This window comes from Balaenoptera musculus, chromosome 6, assembly GCF_009873245.2.
Source record: "Balaenoptera musculus isolate JJ_BM4_2016_0621 chromosome 6, mBalMus1.pri.v3, whole genome shotgun sequence".
NCBI classification, from domain to species: Eukaryota; Metazoa; Chordata; class Mammalia; order Artiodactyla; family Balaenopteridae; genus Balaenoptera; species Balaenoptera musculus.
In genome coordinates this window covers 49,648,617-49,669,680 of record NC_045790.1, presented here as the reverse complement: position 1 = coordinate 49,669,680, position 21,064 = coordinate 49,648,617, and the positions used below count along the sequence as shown (strand labels likewise).

Here is a 21,064-nt window from a genome sequence, read left to right as displayed (position 1 = left end):
TTTAACAAATGTACCATATTAATTTTAGTTGTTAGTAATAGGGGAAACTGGGTGGGTGGGGTTGGGAGGTGTAGGAGAAGTCTCTATAGTATCTGCTCAGTTTTTCTGTAAATGTAAAGCTGTTATAAAAAATAAAGCTAGTAATAAAAAAAAAGTTAAAGGTCAGAATTAAAATGGTTTTCCTTTTCTCTTTAAAGTATGGGAACTATATCCCAAACTTATCGTTAGTGAATTCTGAGAGATGATATGATAGAGGCTTTCATTTATATTTCCCCTATCTGTACTGAAATTTTTATACTCAACTTTTTTTCCCTTTTATTTGCAGAAAAAATTACATTTTAAAAACTGTTTAGTGACATGTTCATTGTAAAAAAATCAAGGAAATTCAGATATGTATGAAGAAAATTCACATATAATACCTCCATTCAGAAATAATGCTGTAAATTCAGGGTTTGGTGAAATTTATGTCTATACAGTATGCTGTATTCTTCTGTAACCTGTGCTTCCTCACTTAACAGTTTATCATGGATATCTTTCTGTATCAACCCTCAGTATGATTAGAACAAAGTCCAAGGCTTGGTACATTATTATGTTCTTTGATTCATATTTCAAAATTTCCCTAGGAAATTTGTAGCAGTTTATACTCCCACCACCATGTTCTCAAGATACAAGAGTCATAAACTGAGTCTGGCCAATATTTTAAAATTAGATTTCTCTTAGAAATTTGAATTCCTCCATTCTTTTGAAAAATCAGTCTATCTGGCAGTAGTGGGCCACATTCCTCTGTGAAAACAACTGGCTGGAGCTGAATAGCTACTACCACAAGTACCCTCTTTATTCCCTCAAAATGAGGGTGACTGCGATTTGATGTTTCATTTTACTTATACTTTTAAAAGTGGTTATATTAAGAGAAATGTGAAATACTTCATGTGCATGTATCTCTAGCAAAAGTGATAAAAGACGAGAGACAAAGAGAGGGAGAAAGAAGACTCCATTTTTGAAAAACTGGGAGCGTGCATAAGTTTCCTTGTGGAAGTAAAGTATATATGTATATGTTCAATATGTATACAAAGTGTCTCTGTCGAATGAATTTTAAAGCTATGATTTAAACATAACTCATTTTACTTATTTATTTACATTATGGCTCCTATTTGAGCTGGAGTTAATCACTACTTTAATAGTATTTTAATTTTGAAGTTCCGTTATTGTTTACTGACGAATTTTAAAGGAATTATGCCTAAATAAGAAATCTTTTATTATTATAGTAGCAATGTCCACTGTTGGAGGCTTTTTAATATCTTCATAAATATTTTAATGATTTAGAATTGCAGCTTCTTGACCAAATATTCATGTTTTGACATTCTTACCTGTTGCATTATAACCCAATGATGACTTGGAAAACTCATTTATTAAAGAGCACAGGATTGCTTATTGGATGTATCAATAAGCTAAAATTATGTTTTTCCTGTTTTTTTCTAAATTTTTGTTTGATTTTGAACAATTTATTTAAAATTTCTTTGGTAAATGATGTGATATTAATATATTCTTTGTAATTTTATTTAACAAAACCAGAACAAGAATAGGTAGCCTTTGTAAATTGTTCAGATTGGCAGCCCAAAGGAAAAATTTATAAGCATCATAAATCTGTTTACAAAAGAGGAGGAAAGAATAAATAAAAGCCATACAATGGTTAAAGGAGGAGAAAAGAATAGGTCAAACTCCTTTAGAGTTTGGAAGAAAAGTGCTTAAGGTATTTTAATTTGATGTTCAATGCAAGCTAATAGAGTCAGTATTTAATATTGTAAGTGTGGTAACAGTACAATATAAATAACATTCTGAGGAAAATATTCAGTGTTGTGATAGAATAAGATTGGGAAACAAATCAGGTGACTTATATATGAGGAAAGTGTAATAGTATGATGATAGTATAATGTAATAGTATGGTGATAGTATAAAGAGATGATCCTTCTCTTTATAAAAATTACAGGTTAGAATTAGTAAAAATTTGCCTATCCCCTAAAAAAAGAAAAAAGTAGTCAAAACCAGGAAAAGGTAATATTTCTCATTGTTAGTTCAGAAAAGTTAAACATACATATTTTTGTTATAATCCTTAGGAATATCATTTAGGAAGGATGGGGCTGTCCACATTTTATATGAAACTATTTTCAGGGCTACTGGATCCATGTTGATAATATTAGAATCATAAGATCTGACTTTTCTTTCCTGGAAATCAACAAAAACTTGGTTTCACTTATGATCTAGTGTTTTTGTTTTTTGTAAATGGAGTGGTTAATTTGAAATAGTATATATGCATGGATTTTAATGGTCTCAAGTATATTCAGTTAAGATGGTGGTACAATTTTGTTGAATGCTAGTTTTCATGAATAGGTTTCTTACAAACTTAATTTTCCTGTGATTTCTATTGTTAAAATGTGGTGCTTACCATTAACAGTTTATCTGGCATGGGAATAAATTTCAAAGGAGAATACTGTGAACTCTGCTGACTTTAAAAAGTATCAGAGTTCTTTGAGTTATTACTAAATTATAATACATTAAAAGCTAATTAGACCTATAGTGCTGTTGATTTCCTTTTCTCAGGTTTATATTCAGTGGTATTGCACTGAGCATTTACTGAGGAAATACCTATATGTATAATCATTAATTTGAAACAATTTTATAGATGAGTTGTGTATATCATGCACAACTTTAAATTTTTTCTCCTGAAAATCTGTATGACAGTATTACTTATGAAAATGTTTACACAGACTCTTGGTTATTTTATTGAAAATTCCATTCTATAAGGATGATAGAAGCTTAGCTAATGCAGGTTTACAGTTTATTTTTGAAATGAAATGTTCTTTCTTGGAATACTTATGATTTACATAATGTAGTAACATATATAAATATTTGCATGAATGTGTAAATAATGTAAGATACAAACATACTTTTTAAAATAGGTTTCTCAACAGCCATCTTTATCGAGCTTAGAAACCTTAATGGTCTCACAGAAGTCTGAAATTGAGTATTTACAGGAGAAACTGAAAATAGCAAATGAAAAACTATCAGAGAACAGATCTACCAACAAGGGTTCCTCAGAGAAGAGCATCTTGACAAGTACTGAAAGGAAACATAAGGTAGGGACATTTGTCATTTTGTGAATTTGTCAGAAGAGGCTGGCAAGACAAGTGATGAAGTTAAAAAACAAACAGCAGCATTTACTTCTCTGCTTATATTTCTGGAAGCTTTTAAAAAATATTCTGTGTCAAATGTTTTATAAAATCATGGTTGGGAGTAGCAAGTTTTCCCTTTTTGATCTGAATAATATGTTCCTTATTTAATTAATTAAATATATTAGTAATGATATACCTCTTTTGCAGTAAATTAACATTCTTATATTAAGTTTTGATAAGTATCCCTCATCTATCTAATCTATAGATAAATTAAGTAGAAATTTTAATGCGGTATTAGTCCTTAATTCAATTTTCTAATTTTAATTAGAAGAAAAATATATCTTAATGTTTCTATTTCATTCAGATATGATATTTAAAATACTGCTCATGTGGAATATAAACTATAAAATGGAATTTAACATTAATATGTGCAGTTACATATTTTCACATTTAAAGGTGTAACAGTGGAGAATAATCAAATTTTTTGTAGCATGATTCTTATTTATTAATGCCTCAGCTTTTCCTTTTTGTAGTATTTATTGCATATTCTTATTATAGTGCAAAAGATTCTATGAACATTAATTAATATAAACATTTCATAATATCACATTGTAAATATATTATTTCTATATAAATTGAATTAAGCTTTTCCTAAAAGTAAGGAGTTTTAGAGGTATATTTCTCACACTTGTTACTTCAGCAGTAGAAAATATTTTTAAAAGTAGAAAATCATGTTTTCAAGATAATTGTTTCTCATTCTTTTCATTTTTTCCTATGAGTAGGACAAATGTCTTAATAAAGGAAGTATTTAAAATGAGACCTATGTTTCTGTGGCATTCTTATTTACTCCCTCTAATATTATTAGTAATTTCCAGAAGAACTAGCTTTGTTTGTGTATGTATGTATGTATTTAAACATAACTGCATTATATGTTTCTTGCCATTTTGGAGTAGTTTCACAGCATTGAGCTTTATTTAAATGAAAGAAAATATTCCTAAAATTGAGAGACCTTATAGGGCCTAATTTGGTTGTGTGCTGTATTGTTGAGCTTTAAAAATGTACTGCTTTGATGTTTCATTGCTTTTAACAAAAGTCAAGAAAATGAGAGTGATATTTTGAAAGAATTTTCTTTCTTTTTCATAAGGACATGCAGTAAGTATGAACAGTATGTTGCTCAGCTTAATAGTTGCTTTCACATATTCCTTCTCCAGATTGGTATAGGAAGCTGTACATAATATAAACACACATTCTTGTCTCTAGTTAGCCACATTATAGTTAATGACCATATGGTCATTATGGTATAAGATCTACTGTCTGTTGTATTTATATTCCTCAAGCATATTGTTCCTTCAACTTCACAGTGTGTTAAACTATTTCAAAGGGAAAAAAATCCTTTCCCTCTTGTTTCTGGTTGTCCTATCAAGTGTAACCTTGGACCCTTATAGAGCAATTAGACCAGCCTCTATCCCCTCCTTTGTAATGAGGTTTCTTGCATTTCTGAGTCTATAACCCTTTAGTCTTCCCTAATGGGACATCATTATTCTGAAAGAAACAATGTAAATGTAAATGAATATTCTCATTAACGAGTCACAGAGAAACCTTTAGCGGTAGCACTGTGGTAATTCTGCTTGTTATTTCTCTGGTATTCCATGCAAGATTTTTTTTTTTTTATAATTCATTATTAGTATTCAAAATTACTTGTTCTTTAATTTTGCATGTCTTTCATAATCCAGTGTTCCAACTAGTTCAACCATGTCCTTGTTTTATTCTCGAGGAACCACCTGTGAAACGCTCAAGATCTTTGTCCCCAAAGAGCTCTTTCTTAGACTCAGAGGAGCTAAAGAAGCTGAGAAATGCTGAAAGAAAGATTGAAAACTTAGAGAAGGCACTACAGCTAAAGGTGAACATTAAATCCTTTCTTTAGTAATAACCTTGCATAGGTAAGGATATACCAAAGTAAACATTCATTTCACAAATTACTGCTTATCATTTATCTTTCCTGAATTTAATTACTTTTTAAAAAAATGTATAAATTGGTTAGTCTAGTTCTTAAGATTTCTGAGGATCATAAAGTAATAAAAAATTTTGCTACTTTAAAAACTAAATGTTTATTCACTACTTTAAAATTATTAGGGAATATTTTGACTCTGTATTGGGAATAAATTTCTTATAGTTTCTCAGAGACCAAAAAATACAACTACAGCAAATGGAAAGAGAAATTTCCTGTGCTTCTTTATATATGATAAACATACACAAAGAAACGTGAGTTAACAACTATGCTAACCTAGTTCAGGCCACTTAAAATTGTCCTTTACAGAAAAATTATATAGTCAAAGTGGCAAATAAATATGTGTTATTTTTTCCATTTCAACTGAATTTGTCTCCGAATGCATGACATTTGAATCTGTGTTCTACGAATCTTTAAGAAGCATATGCATTTATTGTTCTGTCTTTAAGAGTATATACTTTCCAACTCATACTTTGTGAATTATCTTCCTCAGAAGAAGTTGGTTGTGTGTATTGAACCAATTTTATGTGACTATATTGAGGGCTTTAATTTTTTCTGTGAATTTAATATGGCTAAACTTGTCATTCTTCATTCACAACTACCGGAAGGCCAACACTATTTGAGATTTAGCCATTTAACTGAATCTCAAATAGTTTTTTTTTTTTTAATACATCTTAATATAGTTTTTTTTGGCTTTGGGTTTTTCTTTTTTTTTTTTTAACCCCACATTTGTTTATTTATTTATTTTATTTTGGCTGTGTTGGGTCTTCGTTTCTGTGCGAGGACTTTCTCTAGTTGTGGCAAGCGGGGGCCACTCTTCATCGCGATGCGCGGGCCTCTCACTATCGTGGCCTCTCTTGTTGCGGAGCACAGGCTCCAGACGCGCAGGCTCAATAGTTGTGGCTCACGGGCCCAGTTGCTCCGCGGCATGTGGGATCTTCCCAGACTAGGGCTCGAACCCGTGTCCCCTGCATTGGCAGGCAGATTCTCAACCACTGCGCCACCAGGGAAGCCCTCAAATAGTTTTATAATATTCTGTGACAAGCCCAATTTACAGATGATTAGAATCCAAATATTTAAAACTTAGATTCTTTGTCATACAGATTATTCTTAGGAGGAAAATGTTTTGTACTCTAGAGCAAAATATAGTTTAGAGAAATAGTTAACTGTAAGCTACAATTAGAAGTTTTTTTCTGCCATTTCACTAAACATTGTTTTAATTTATATTTATTCAGATTTAAACTATTAGTTCTAAACAAAGGAAAATTATCATCTATTGTTTCTCCCCAAAATAAAATGATCACATGACCTCAGCTTGCTAACATTTAGCCTACTTGAAATTTATACACCTGTAGTTATTTGCTCATTCATTTGTTTACTCATTTGTAACTTATTGGCCAATGCAATTAGCCAAGTATTGTGCTAGTCACTTGTATAACAGGAGAAAAAAAATGATGCTGAGTGAGTAGTTAGAATCTAGTGTATTGGTGTAAACGTGGAGGTACAAACAGGATATTATGGGCATGTTTAGGACACCATCATCCTTCTTTTGCATAATTCTTGAAATTTACATACCAAGGCTTCTACTTCTGTCTTCTATTAATCTGGGTTCTCTGGAGAAATAGAAACAATAAGATACAATCCTTTAGTCTTCCCTAATGAGATATCATTATTCTGAAATACATATATGTGTGTGTGTATGTGTGTGTGTGTATATATATATATGTATAGAGAGAGAGAGAGAGAGAGAGAGAGATTGATTGATTTACTCTAAGGAGAATTGGCTTATATGATCACATGATTATGGAGTCTGAGATGTCCAAGATCTGTAGTTGTCAAGTTGGAGATCCAGGCGGGCAAATGGTATAGTTCCAGCCTGAGTCCAAAGGCCTGAGAACCAGGAGAGCTAATGATGTAAGTTCTAGTCCCAGTCTGAGTCTGAAAGCAGGAGACCAGTGTCCCAGCTCAAAGACAGTCAGGCAGAAAGAATTCTTTCTTACTCAGCCTTTTATTCTGTTGAGGCCTTCAGTGGATTGGATGAAGCCCATCACATTGGGGAGGGCAATCTGCTTTATTTAGTGTATTGATTCAAATGTTAATTTCACACAGAAACACCCTCACAGATACACCCAGGAACAGCGATTAACCAAATACCTGGGCAGTCAAGTTAACATAAAAAATTAACCATCACATATCCCATTCAGTAGTAGAGCATCTCCACTCATTTGCCCCCAAAAGTCTGTGAGTCTTTTTTAGTTCCTTGTTTTTGGCAGGAAGGAGTAGAGCAATTCAGACATTTTTAGATCTATTCTCTAACACCTTTTAAATTTCTTGTTTCAGAGAGTCTCAGAAACATTATACTAATTTATTTCCTCATTCCTTTTTTCTAACAACGGCTCTCTTGGATGAGGCCTCAAGTTTATTTTTAGAGTAAAATTATTTTTCACACAATTTCTTTTTCATTTATATTTTTTCTGTATTCTTTCAAGTTAATTGATGATAATTGTGAATTTCAAATGATTGTTTTCTTTCACAGATTTGCAAGATAGGGGAAAAAATGGGAGCAAATTTTTTTCTTTGCATTTTATCATTTGGTAGGAAAGGATTTCTTATTTTAAAGGAGCGAAATAGCTGAATGAAAAAGGCACTATAATCAAGAGCATTTAACAAAAGGAATGGGTAAACAAAACACGTATATTAAAGCAACTCCAAGGAGAGTAGTTGGGCCCAGGGCACTTTTTAATTTACAACCTGACTTTAGTATATGTAACTCATATTTAGTGAAGACAGAAGACCTGTTTCTATCTTCTCCATTATTAGGCTATAGTATTAATGCTATTGCTATTACTCAAGCACATGTGAGTATAAGGTAAGATAGGAATTAGTGGTGTGTTTGTGTTAGTTTCCTAGGGCTGCTGTGACAAACTACCATAAACTGACTAGCTTTAAAAGAACGGAAATGTATTGTCTCAAAGTTCAGGATGCTAGAAAAGTCCAAAATCAAGGTGTCAACAGGGTTAGTTCCTTCTGAAGTCTGTGTGGGAAAATCTGTTCCATTCCTCTCTCCTAGCTACTGGTAGTCTCAGGTGTTCCCTGGCTTATAGATGGCCTTCTCCTTGTGTCTTCACATTACCTTCCCTCTATTCAAGCCTCTCTCTGTGTCTAAATTTCTCCTTTTTATGAAGACCAATCATATTGGATTAGGACCCACCCTATCTCATTTTAACTTGTTTATCTCTATAAAGGTCCTGTCTCCAAACAAAATCACATTCTGAGATAGTGGGGGTTAGCACTCCAACATATCTTTTGGGGAGAGATTCATTTCAACACATAACAGTGTCTTATGGTTTTTAAAATACATTGGGATCATGGAGCTCCTTTTGAAGACCATTCCCCACTAATACACGCTGAATTTTTGTCATGGTCTTTCCCATGTTGGTATTCTTTTGACTACTGCTCTGCAAGAAGCTAATGGGAACATGGCAGACAAAATGTTCCTTGCTTAAATATGTGAGCAATGGATTAACATCTTTCTATTTTTGTGATCCTTTAACATACCAATGTGTATTGTGAATCTATAGGAAGGTAGAGATACATTATTTATCAGATTTACTTGATTATACCTATTAATATTTCCCAAAAGACTGTTGCTCCATGGAAGATACTGTTGGAAACACTAAACTAAAGACAAAAGACATGATCGTGGCATGGTAGGTAGCTTTAGGGTCCCAAGTTGATCACCAAGGTGGATTGAAGGGAGGGAGGGAGGGACAAAGAAATTTCAGGAGCCTATGGTACATATGTATATAAATTTTGATACATTGACATGCTGTTCATGCATATTATTCTAATACTATATATTATAATAATATATAATTGTATAAACATTAACATATTGTCTTACTAAGCTCTCTTCTGTGGCTAGTTGTACCTGTTTTCAAGATGGACAACCAATGTTGTAATTGTAGAGTCAATAGTAATAGAAGAGTTGAAAGCTCTTATTATAAAAATCCCACCCAATTCCAAATCCTGAGTTCATGGGTGTAGTGAATTATAAAATTTAATATGGAAACCAGTGCATCAGAGCTTTATGAAATTCTTACTATCCTTGCAATTACTAGTGCCATGAATCTCTGCTTTACTGACTTTAATGCATTTGGCAACTTAATTCTTTTAGTACTTTTCTATGCCATTTAATAACATTAATATGTCCTTTGAATATAGTTTATATGTCTTTTATTTTTTAATGCTCTAATATTCATGAAGTTTATACATTCTGCTGAAATTAAACATCCATGGAATCCTTGGTATTCTATAAATGTTTTTTTCTTAAGAAACCTTGCTATCATACTCTGAAGATTGAGCCACTGTTTTATTAATAGTGTTCATGTTTTTAGTTTGCTTTATGCCTGTCAAGAAGCCTTTGAGCAAACTAGATGATTCGATCAAGAATCATTTCTATTCTTATCAGCTCAGAAGTAGAATTACAAACATCATTGAGGAAAGTCAGTTGATACAACTTTACTATTTTCTAATATTTTAGTCATTGAGACTTGTTTGTACACAGAAGTTAGAGCCTCTAGTTTAGCTAGTTTAATTGCAAAATACATAGAAGTTACTCTGTAAATATTTTATTGAATGATCTAATAAATGGACCTAATTCCGTGACTGCCCATGGGATATTTTTGGCTTGCTGACTCTACAACTCAGGCTCAGTAGTTGTGGCGCACGGGCTTAGTTGCTCCGCGGCATGTGGGATCTTCCCGGACCAGGGATCGAACCCGTGTCTCCTGCATTGGCAGGCAGATTCGTAACCACTGTGCCACCAGGGAAGTCCATAAATAGCTTCATTTTGAAGATGGAGAAATTGAGACACGTTGAATTTAAGCAGCTACGTCAAGGTAAAATTTAGTAAATTTGAGCAGCAGGAGTTGAACTCTTATCAGCACTTAACACCCTGCATATAATAGGTTCTTAATATATGGTTCTCCAATTGAAACAAACAAAATTGAATTCTGTATCCTGAATTTTTAACCATAGTATTAAACCATGCTACTTTTTAGCAGTAATTATGCAGTGGCTGTGATTTATATCTTCTAAAACTCTTTAGAATAACATTTATTCTAGTTTCCCCGTCAGTGATGCCATTTTCATGCTTTTTCATTAAGCACTTCCATTTCCATATGGCATACATACCACTCGGTACACACAGGGCTCAAATACGTCCTAATAACTACTTAAGAGAATTATTGAAGTTATCCTACTAGATATATATTCAAAGTATAATGGCAACATATAAATACTGTTGAGACAGGTAGAATTGCAGTAAAATAATGTAGACTCTATAAGGTATTAGCTCACTGGGATGAGAGACAGATAGTCAATGAAACGGTACATTTGGCTTCTAAATGATAAGGGCATCACTGTTAATACTTGGGAAGAGGACAGAGTAAAAAGCTCACTTTTGCTTTGAGCCTCTATTGGGCAAGCACAGTGCCAGGGGCTTTACCTATATGTTAGTTTATTTAGTTTAGTTGTCATAATATAGATTTCTGTGTTCTTTTCCATATTCTATAGTAAAAGAAATTGAATTAATTTAAATAGTGTTCTTAAGATTATGCAGCTACCAGGAGAAAACTCCAAGATTGGAATTCAGATCTTTCTGGCTGCTGTGTGCCTACTCCTCTCACCTCACTATTAGAGGGTACCAGTTACCTGCACTGAATAAGTATACAAGTTCTTTCGTACAGAAAATAAAAAAGAGTTTAAAAAACAAATTTTGAAATTATCAAGGGTAAAAAAACTCAACACGTTACCTATTTTCCTTTGAGAAACACAGTTCATAAGTAATATATATACATCCCCTGAGGACTGAAAATTTGGCCTTTATAAGTTCATTTTGTGGTTATGTCAAAAAATGAAGATTTATGCATGTGCTTTATTTAAAACATTTAGAAGTCATTGACTATAATTGTTTACCCTAGTAATGTTCGGACTGTCTATTCCATGACCTCTTCAAGAGTACTAAGCCCAGCTTTCACATTTTAGTTCTTTATGTTTCAACCCCAAATATTAAACTATGCCACTTCTAACATAGGTCTAAACTGATTTTCTTCCTCCTGTGTAATCTTTGTGCATTATAACAAACTAATTATGAATCTATGGGTTAAAGAACTGGTCTTACTATGATTAGTGTCCTTACACTAATTATATGTACACTTATAACTAACAAAATAGTGACGCTTTATGTGTGGACAAATCCTGGAAAAGAAAAAAAAAATTTAAATATGTAAGATTGGTTCATACATACGTGTATATATACTAATTATCAAAAGGGAAAGGAATGAAACTAATTTGATGCCACAATTTTGAGATTACTTAAGTGATTTTTAAAAATGCCATGAGTGCCTCAAATGTATCAAGCAAACCTGTTCTGTGACTTCAGGAATACTTTTTCTTCTGCTTAAATAAGTATTACAAATTAATTCATATTTACGTGCTATTTTCTTTCACATTTCATACTTAGATTGGTAGCCTTTTATTTGTAACATTATACTAATACTTTCTTCAGACTTGTATACTTGCTTTTTTGTGTTCTACAGAGCCAAGAAAATGATGAGCTAAGAGATGTCCATGAAAAACACAAGGAAAGGCTACAGATGTTACAGACCAACTACAGAGCAGTAAAAGAGCAATTAAAACAGTGGGAAGAAGGCAGTGGCATGTGAGTTACATAGCTCATAAAGCCATTTCCCTAAATATTAAATGGAACGGAGTAGCATCGTATAGGTGCTTTAATGGCTTTTGTTTGATTTTAAAGAAATTATTTGGTAGTCAGATCTTTATTGAGGATTTTAAAATAGAGAATATAATAAATGAAAATAGAAATATCTTAGCAATAACTATAGATTTTCCTATCATTTGCAGAAATCATTAGCATAGGTGATTATGAATTATTGTATATATTTTTAATATCTATAGAGTAATTTAACAAAAGTATATAACAAAGCAAAAACAGTTCACATCCATATGATTGAAAAACTACTTTAAATAAATAAAATACTGGTGTTACAATATATATAACTCAAAAAGTATTTAAGTTTTATTTGAAAGACGTGAGAAATAGGAAATTCACATATATAGTTAACTATCTTAAAACTACTTCAACCTAATATGCAATTTGAAAATCTTTACTATCCATCAGTTTGTTCTGCAGCTTATCTGAATGAATTGGCAGTCTCAGTTCAATTGCTGTGAACAGGTGTTCAGATCTTGGTTAGTCGTAAATGGCTCCCCTGTTAACAGTATCAACAGAGGGCAAAGGACTGAATGAGTACAGAAAATCTACTACCCTCTCATCTTTTCAGATGGATCCTTTAGGGCAATGTTGATGATACACATTGGTCTGTTCTACAGAGAAATAGTTTCTAAATTAGCCAGTACTGCACTTTTACAAAAGAAAAATGAAGAGTTTGTTTTATGTACAGAAAATGAAAGCGTAAAGGGCATTTGGCATGTTTTACAGGTAATTGTCACATCTAATTTTTCCTTTGAAGAACAGAAAGTGTTTCATATTGCTTTTCAGTAAAGCAATGATAAATCTATTTGTCCTGGATTTAGCCTCTGCTTACCTAACTTTTTAGTAGTCACTAGAAGTGTGAAGACTACTTGCTAACTATCTGATATTCTGATATTCACTGATAACTGCTTGTTTTAAGATAGAGCACATAAACCACATTCAGATTGGTTGACAGCAAATTCTAGATGTGTTGATTGCTTATAGTCCTTTTTTGAAACTGTGACATTTCTGCAATGTATGTTTTATTACTAGTAGAATGAATGAGAGAAATAGACCTGAGAATATCACGTGTCTGCTTAAATGTTTGCTTTCCATAGCAGCAGTTTAGCTTTTTAGGGAATCATGATATAGGATTTTAATTTCTACATACTTAGGTTTTAGGAAATTCATTGCATAGTGAACTTGATTTAGAAATTTGGTCAATAGATATTTTTAAATTTTAGGGAATGTATAAATGAATTTGTATTACACTTTGAACATGTTAAGTAAGAAAGCAATTTCATTTTTAAAATAGGATGGAAATCAGGGAAATAAAGAGAGCAGATCCCCAAAAACTTCGACAAGAAGATTCTGATGCTGTATGGAATGAACTGGCCTATTTCAAAAGGGAGAACCAGGAGCTAATGATTCAAAAGTGAGTTTCTTTTTTTAACAATGTCTACTTAGATAAACATTTGAGAGAAATTCTTTGTGTCTGAAAGGCCATGAGAGAAATTCCATATAAAACTTGGAAAATGAAATAATCTGGTTTGCCTGTAAAAGTGAGAAAAAAGATTAGCTTTTAAAATATATATGTGTATAATGCAATAACAAGTTGCACATTTGCTAGCTCTAGCTGAAACTGTATAATATGATCTAGGGATTGTGTTAATTAATGTGGCTCTCATCTGTTGGAGGTGTCGCTCTTCATTAGTCTGTATTTTAGACACTGCCGTGCTTCATTTTTGGAATGAGGTGGAGAGGGGATAACCTAGCCAGGCATCCTTGTTTGATCTCCTAGATACATACGCAATGCAGAATGCCTGAGCTCTCTTGGTTCCCTGCCCTGTCCTGCTAATCCCAGCTGAGCTCATTATGGTGTAGCCTTGCTGCTACTCTTGGAGCTAGAGCTGTCCAAGCTAATTACTGGTAGCAGCAGAACTGCCTGTTAAAGGTCTGGTATGGATCTGCTAACATGGTCCTTGGCGGTGACCTGCAAAAGACACGAGGGAATTGCTTTCTTTCTTGCTGTGCACTGCCTGTCCTTTGGGCTTAATGCTGATCCCTCCACATAGGTCTTTTAGCTGCCCTAAGTATAAAACCTGATGAAGGATACTCATATTTTAGAAAACATACAGTTTGCTTCTTTGATCTTATAATTCACAAGCTACTATATTCAGCTTGGCAAAGAAAGGACACTTTTTTTTTTTTTTTTAAACAAAAAGGAGTTAGACCAACACAATTAGCCTCTTGCTACTTAACTATTTCTTCATTTAGAGTTAAATTTTTTACACTCAGACCATGTAATTTTTTTGAAGGCTGGATGTCTTTTAGATTACTGGAATTTAGTATCATGTGGCATAATGTAATTAAATATTATTGAATTTTCATAGCTGTAAATTAGAATCTTATTTTACATACTATATAATAACACATGTAGCTTTAGATTGCCACCTTTTCCATGCAATGATAAACTTTTGAAGAAATGATCATATCAGTATACATTTAAATGTTTACTTCCAATTACCTCAAAGTATACTATGTTCTATTAGTATTAAATGTTTGATGCTGATAATAAAGTTTCTTATCTTGAAAATTTTTGTAGATTTTATAGATTTGTCCCAGATATATTCCCTGATAATTTTTGATAGCTTTGTTGAGATATAATTCACAAGCCATGTAATTCACCATATAAAGTGAACAAGTTGGTGGTTTTTAGAATATTCGAAGAGTTGTGCACCCATCATCACAATAAATTTTAGAACAATTTCATTACCTACTCCCCCAAAAAAGCCCCACACAGTTTACCTGTTACCTCCATTAATTCTTCCACTGCTCTCCACCCCTTAGCTAACCACTAATCTGCTTTCTGTGTGTATAGATTTACCTATTCTGGACATTTCATATAAATGGAGTTATATAATATGTGGTTCTTTGTGACTAGCTTCTTTCACTTAACATAATATTTTCATAGGGTTTATCTGTGGTGTAGCATGTATTTGTACTTTCTCTGATAATCTTTAGTGATCTTTTTGTCTCCAAATACAAAAGTTAATTTTGGACAAAATAGGTGCGAAACCTAATTAACTAGTTGCAAGATCTAATCTATTCAAAAAAAATTCAAGCAGAGGTTAGTTGTAAGTGTTGTTTATTTGAGGTTTATTTTGCTCATTAATGAAATAGAACTAAAGAAAAAATGGTAAAGCCTTTTTAAGAAAGTTCGGGAACTGTTAGAACCCTGGTCTGTTCACCCAGTAGTATGCGTATGTTACAAGTAGCTCTGTAAATTAGATGCTAAGAGTCATTAAAAGTGTGGATTTTTCCCCCCTGAAGTTCATTTAAATTTATTAATGTGATAGCCATTTGCAAAATATTTATTTTTCAGATCAGTTTTAATTTATTAAATAATAGTGAAGTTTGAGGTGATAACCTTGAAGAGTGCTAAATAATAGATATAAACTTTAAGTCATATAATAATGTTTTGGGGGGTGGGTTATTTTGTGAAACATTTATTCAGTTAAGAAATGTGTTTGAGTTACTGCTGTGTGACAGGCATTCTGCTAGGTGAATGTAATGAGAACATCAGACAAACTTCCTCTCAGGGAGTTTTCTTGGGAACGTTCTAATGAAATATAATGTTAAAAATTAAACTAGAAATATCATGATGAAACAATAAGAAAGGAAACATTGAAGGCTGTCTTTTTATTCATTGAAGTTTGTTTACTGATGACAGAATTTTTTTGTTTTTTTAAAATTTATATATAGTACCTTTTAGCATACAGTTTTTTGAGTTGTAGCACATACAGTGTTATAGATATATTACATATATCTATAACATGCACAATAGATTCAAGTAACTATTACCACAATCAGGATACAAACTAGTTCCATCATCTCAAAAAATTTCCTTGTCCTACCCGCTTGTAGTCACATCCTCCCACCATCCCTAACACCTGGTAACCACTGATTTGTTCTTCCTCCCTCTAGCTTTGCCTTTTTTCAGAACGTTATATGCATGGAATCATATAAGCTGTAACTTTTTGAGACTGGCTTCTTTCACTCGGCATAATGCGTTTGAGATTCATTCATGTTGGTTCGTCCAGTTCGTTCCTTTTTCTACTAGATGGTATTCCATTGTATAGATGTACCACAGTTTGTTTGTCTGTCTCCTGAAGAATTTTTGGGTCTTTTCTAGTTTTTTGCAACTATGTATAGTTTTTTGGTATACATAGATTTTTGGTTTTTTTTTTTTTTGGCTGTGCCGCGCGTCCCATGGGATCCTAGTTCCCCATCAGACATTGAACCCGCGGCCCCTGTGTTGGAAGCAGGGAGTCTTAACCACTGGACCGCCAGGGAAGTCCTATACATAGATTTTTGTGTGAACATAACTTTTTAATTCTTTAAGGTAGATACCCAGGAGTAGAACTGCTGTGTGTATGGTCAACATATGTATAACTCTGTAAGAAACTGTCAAACTGTTTTCCAGAGTGGCTATACCATTCTTACTCCTACCAGGAATTCATATGAGCCAGTTGCTCCACATTCTTCTCAGCACTTGGTGTTGCCATTTTTTTTAAGACCATTCCCATAAGTGTCTACTGGTATTCCATTGTAATATTAATTTGCATTTCCCTAATGGCTAATGGTAATGATCTTTTCATGTGTTTATTTGCTGTCTTTATATCTTCTTTTACGAGTGTCTCTTCAACTCTTTAGCTCATTTTTAAAAGATTGATTGGTTATTAAACTAATTAAACAATACTTGTTCTTTATATATTCTGTATGTAAGAACTTAATCAAATATATGATTTGAAAATATTTTCTCCCAGTCTGTAGATTGCCTGTTCATTCCCTGAACAATGTCTTTTGCATGACAAAATTTTCATTTTGATAAAGTCCAACTTACCAATTTTTTTCTTTTATGGATAATGGCTTTGATGTCATACCTAATAACTATTTTTCTGACCTGACGTCACAAGTATTTAACCTATGTTTTCTTCTAAAAAGTTTTATTTTTAGCTCTATGATCCATTTTTAGTTAATTTTTGTATAAGGTGTGGGTTATAGGTTAAAGTTCATTTTTTACAAAGATATATGCCCAGTTGTATTAACATCATTTTTGAAAAGACTATTCCTTCTCCAATAAAGTGCCTTTGTAACTGTCAAATATCAGCTGACTATATTTCTGCAGGTCTATTTCAAGACTCTTTATTTTGTTCCATTAATATGAATTCCTAAACTTTTGTGAACCCCATACTGTCTTGATTTCTGTAGCTCTCTAATAAGTCTTGAACTCAGTGTGAGTCAAATAACTTTATTGTTTTTCAAATTGTTTTGGCTTTTCTCATCGCTTTGCTTTTCCATAAAAGTTTTACCTATAAAAATAGGTTTAAAAATAGCTATAACTACCAGAATCTTGTGGGAATTTTGACTGGAATTGTGCTAAATCTATAGATTAATTTGGAGCGAATTGACATATTAACCATGTTGAGTCCTCTATTCTATGAATACTTAATTTGTTGAGATTTTCTTTTATCAGTGTTTTGTAGTTTTAGCATGCAGATTCTGTATGTCTAATACTGTTGTTAGATTTGTACAAAAGTATTTAATTTTTGGAGCTATTATAAATGATATTATAAACTTTAGTTTTGGTTTCTACTTGTACATTGATAGTGTATAGAAATAATTTACATTTTTACATGCTGACATTATATCTTGCATTATTGATATGTTACAGCTAAGTCTACTATGTTATTATTTATATTTTCTGTTTGTTTCCTCTGTTTCTCTTGTCCTTGCTTCCTATGTGTTACTTGAACATTTTTTTAGAATTGGTTTTTATTTATAAGGTTTTGGAGTATATCTCTTTGAATAAGTTTTTTTTTTTTAGTGTTTGCTCTCAGTATTTTACACACATAACTTATTATAGTTTATTGGTGTCAACATTTTACCACTTCAGGAATGTAGCAACCTTACTTCTATCTGTGTGCTTTTACCCTCCTCCCTTTATAATATGTTGTCTTAACTCTTGTCTCTAAATACATAGAGAAACCTATTAGTTGATGTTACAATTTTTGCTTCAGCTGTCAAATATTATTTTAAAACTTCAAAAGAAGGGTAGCCTATTATATATTTTTTCTTTTCCCAAGTTTTCTTCTTTTATCATTTTCTTTCTGTTTGAAGAGCTTCTCTTTAGACCTTCTTTTAAGGTAGGCAGCAAATTCTCTAAGTTTTCCTTTATCTAAAATGTTTTCACTTCACCTTCATTCGTAAAGGATATTTTCACTGGATAGAGAATTCTAGGTTGGCAGTTTTTTTTCTTTGGCACTTGAAGGATATACCACTTCTTTCTGGCCTCCATGGTTTCTGATGATAAATACACTGTTATTTGAATCATCATTGCTCCCTTAAAAGTAATACATCATTCCCTCTAACTGCTTTCAAAAATTTTTCCTTTGTCTTTTCTTTTTAAAAGTTTGATTATGACATGTCTTGGCATGAATTTCTTTGGGTTACTCTTCTGGGAATTCTCTAAGTTCCTTGAATCTCTAGGTATGTGCCTTTTGTCAAATTTGGGAAATTTTGGTCATTATTTTTTCAAATACTTTTTTCAGCCCCACTTTCTATTTCTTCTGCTCTGGGACTCAATTGACATAAATGTTAGATCTTTTAGTATTGTCCTACAGGTCCCTGAGGCTTTGTTCATTTTATTTTTCAGACTATTTTATCTCTGTTTTTCAAATTGGGTAATTTTTATTGTTCTGTCTTCAAGTTCACTGATTCTTTCCTCTTTTGTCTATCATCTCTGCTATTTAGCCCTTGCAGTGAAGTTTTTTTGTTTTTTTGTTTTGTTTTGTTTTTTGGTTATTGTGATTCGTAATTCTAAAATTTCCACTTGATTCTTCTTTATATCTCTTATTAGCTGAGACTTCCTGTTTTTTTCAAGATCATTCATAACCGTTCATTGGAGCATTTTAATCATAGCTACTCTAAAATCCTTATCAAGTAATTCTGACTTGTGTGTTACCTTGGTGGTATCATTTCTTAGTTATGGTTTCTCAATCAAGTTGAGATTTTCTTTGTTCTTGGTACGATAAGCAATTTTCAGTAGCCTCTTGGAAATTGGAGTATTATGTTTTGAGACTCTGGATCTTATTTAAATCTTTTACTTAGCAGACCTCTGATGACATCATGCCTGAGGGAGAGGGTCACATTGTTACTGCCTGAAAGGGGTGGGAGTCTTAGCTCCTAACTTGAGCCCTGCTGACATTACATTGAAGGGGGTGTGAAGGGGTGTCTCATTACCACTTGATGGGCATGGGAGTCCAGGCTTCTCACTTGGCCTTCAGTGTTAGAGACAGCAAGGCTTTTTTTTTTGTTTTTCTCCCTCTAGTGGTATATGGCTAGAGTAGGGGTGGTTATTGTCAATAAAATTTCTGTCCTGTTAGTTTGTCCCTTTCCTGGTTCTTTGGCTTGAGAGAGCAGACTTTCCTTGAGACATTTTGTTTGTGTCTGTTAGCATTTCTGGATCATGAGTTTCTCCAGTACTTAGTTTCAGATATTTACGAGCAAAGAAGAAAGCCAGGGAACTTATCACTGTGAGTTGTTTTTCTAGTGCTGTTCCTCTACTCCTAAGATCCCTATCCTATTCTTCTTCTTTTCTTTGCGTTTCAGAGTCTTCTTGTATTTGTTTTATGTACAGATCTTTCTCAGCTATTGATGACGTTCTGTCCCAATAAACCCATAATAAGTTTAAAATATCATAAGTTAAAAATACATTTAATATACCTAACCTACCTGACATCATATCTTAGCCTAGCTTACCTTGAATGTGTCAGAACACTTACATCTGCCTACAGTTGAGCAAAATCATCTCACACAGAGCCTATTTTATAATAAAGTGTTAAATATCTCATATAATTTACTGACTAGTGTACTGCAAGTGGAAAACAAAATGGTTGTATGGGTGCAGAATGGTTGCAAGTTGTAAATGGCTGTTTACTTTCATGATTTCATGGCTAGCTGGGAGCTGCAGCTCTCTGCAGCTGCTGAGCATCATGCAGGAGTATTGCACAGCATATCACTAGCCCAGGAAAAGATCAAAATTCAAAATTCTAAGTACAGTTTTTACTGAATGCATATTGCTTTCGCGCCATTGTAAAGTTGAAAAGTCATTGTCAGGGACAATGTCATTGTAAGTCAGGGACCTTCTGTATTGTGTTCAGGGTTTTTATATTTAATTAATGGGAAGAATAGGGATAAATATGTCTACCCCCTGTCAGCAACCAGAAGTTTCAGCTGGCTCTTCTATAGACCAGGCACTCTTATTTTTGTGGCATACAGCAGGATCTAGTTTAATAATACTCAGTCCTGACTGTTTAAGGAGTAAGATTTATCCCTATTTATACAGTAATAACTATCTTTAAAATATAAGGTTAGAAAACATTAAAAGAAGATGTCTACTAAAACTACTTTTAAAACAAATTTGAATAGTACTTCTAAGACCAATCTTAAAAATTGAGTTAATTTTTAAAGACCCTGATAAAAAATTCTGTGGCAACTGTAAATCCAATCCAATCATAAAAGTTGAGTTAACTTTTCAAAATCCTAATAAAAAAATTGTGTGGGGCTTCCCTGGTGGCGCAGTGGTTGAGAATCTGCCTGCCAATGCAGGGGACACGGGTTCGAGCCCTGGTCTGGGAAGATCCCACATGCCGCGGAGCAACTGGACCCGTGAGCCACAACTACTGAGCCTGTGCGTCTGGAGCCTGTGCTCCGCAACAAGAGAGGCCGTGACAGTGAGAGGCCCGCACACCACGATGAAGAGTGGCCCCCGTTCGCCGCAACTAGAGAAAGCCCTCGCACAGAAACGAAGACCCAGCACAGCCAAAAATAAATAAATAAATGTATTTAAAAAAAAAATTGTGTGGCAACTCTAAATCAGGTTTTAAAATATAATTAAAAATGACACTACCACTGACCTATATTACAGGTGTTTTTACCACTGAGTATGGTCAGAGTTATTTGTTGGGGCTGTAGTATGGAAATCTGAGGGCTTGAGAAATTTGCATGGAATATAGTTCCTATAATAATTCATTTAGATTTATA

General features: G+C 33.1%; 1 protein-coding gene across 1 annotated transcript in view; it reads left to right on the top strand.

Annotated features, from left to right (window-relative positions):
* CNTLN (centlein) overlaps window positions 1–21,064 on the top strand; it is a 341,712-nt gene that overhangs the window by 187,141 nt on the left and 133,507 nt on the right. Inside the window, 4 exon segments of the mRNA XM_036856331.1 lie at window positions 2,958–3,134; window positions 4,945–5,070; window positions 11,781–11,902; window positions 13,272–13,391. Coding sequence (XP_036712226.1) covers window positions 2,958–3,134; window positions 4,945–5,070; window positions 11,781–11,902; window positions 13,272–13,391 — 545 coding nt within the window.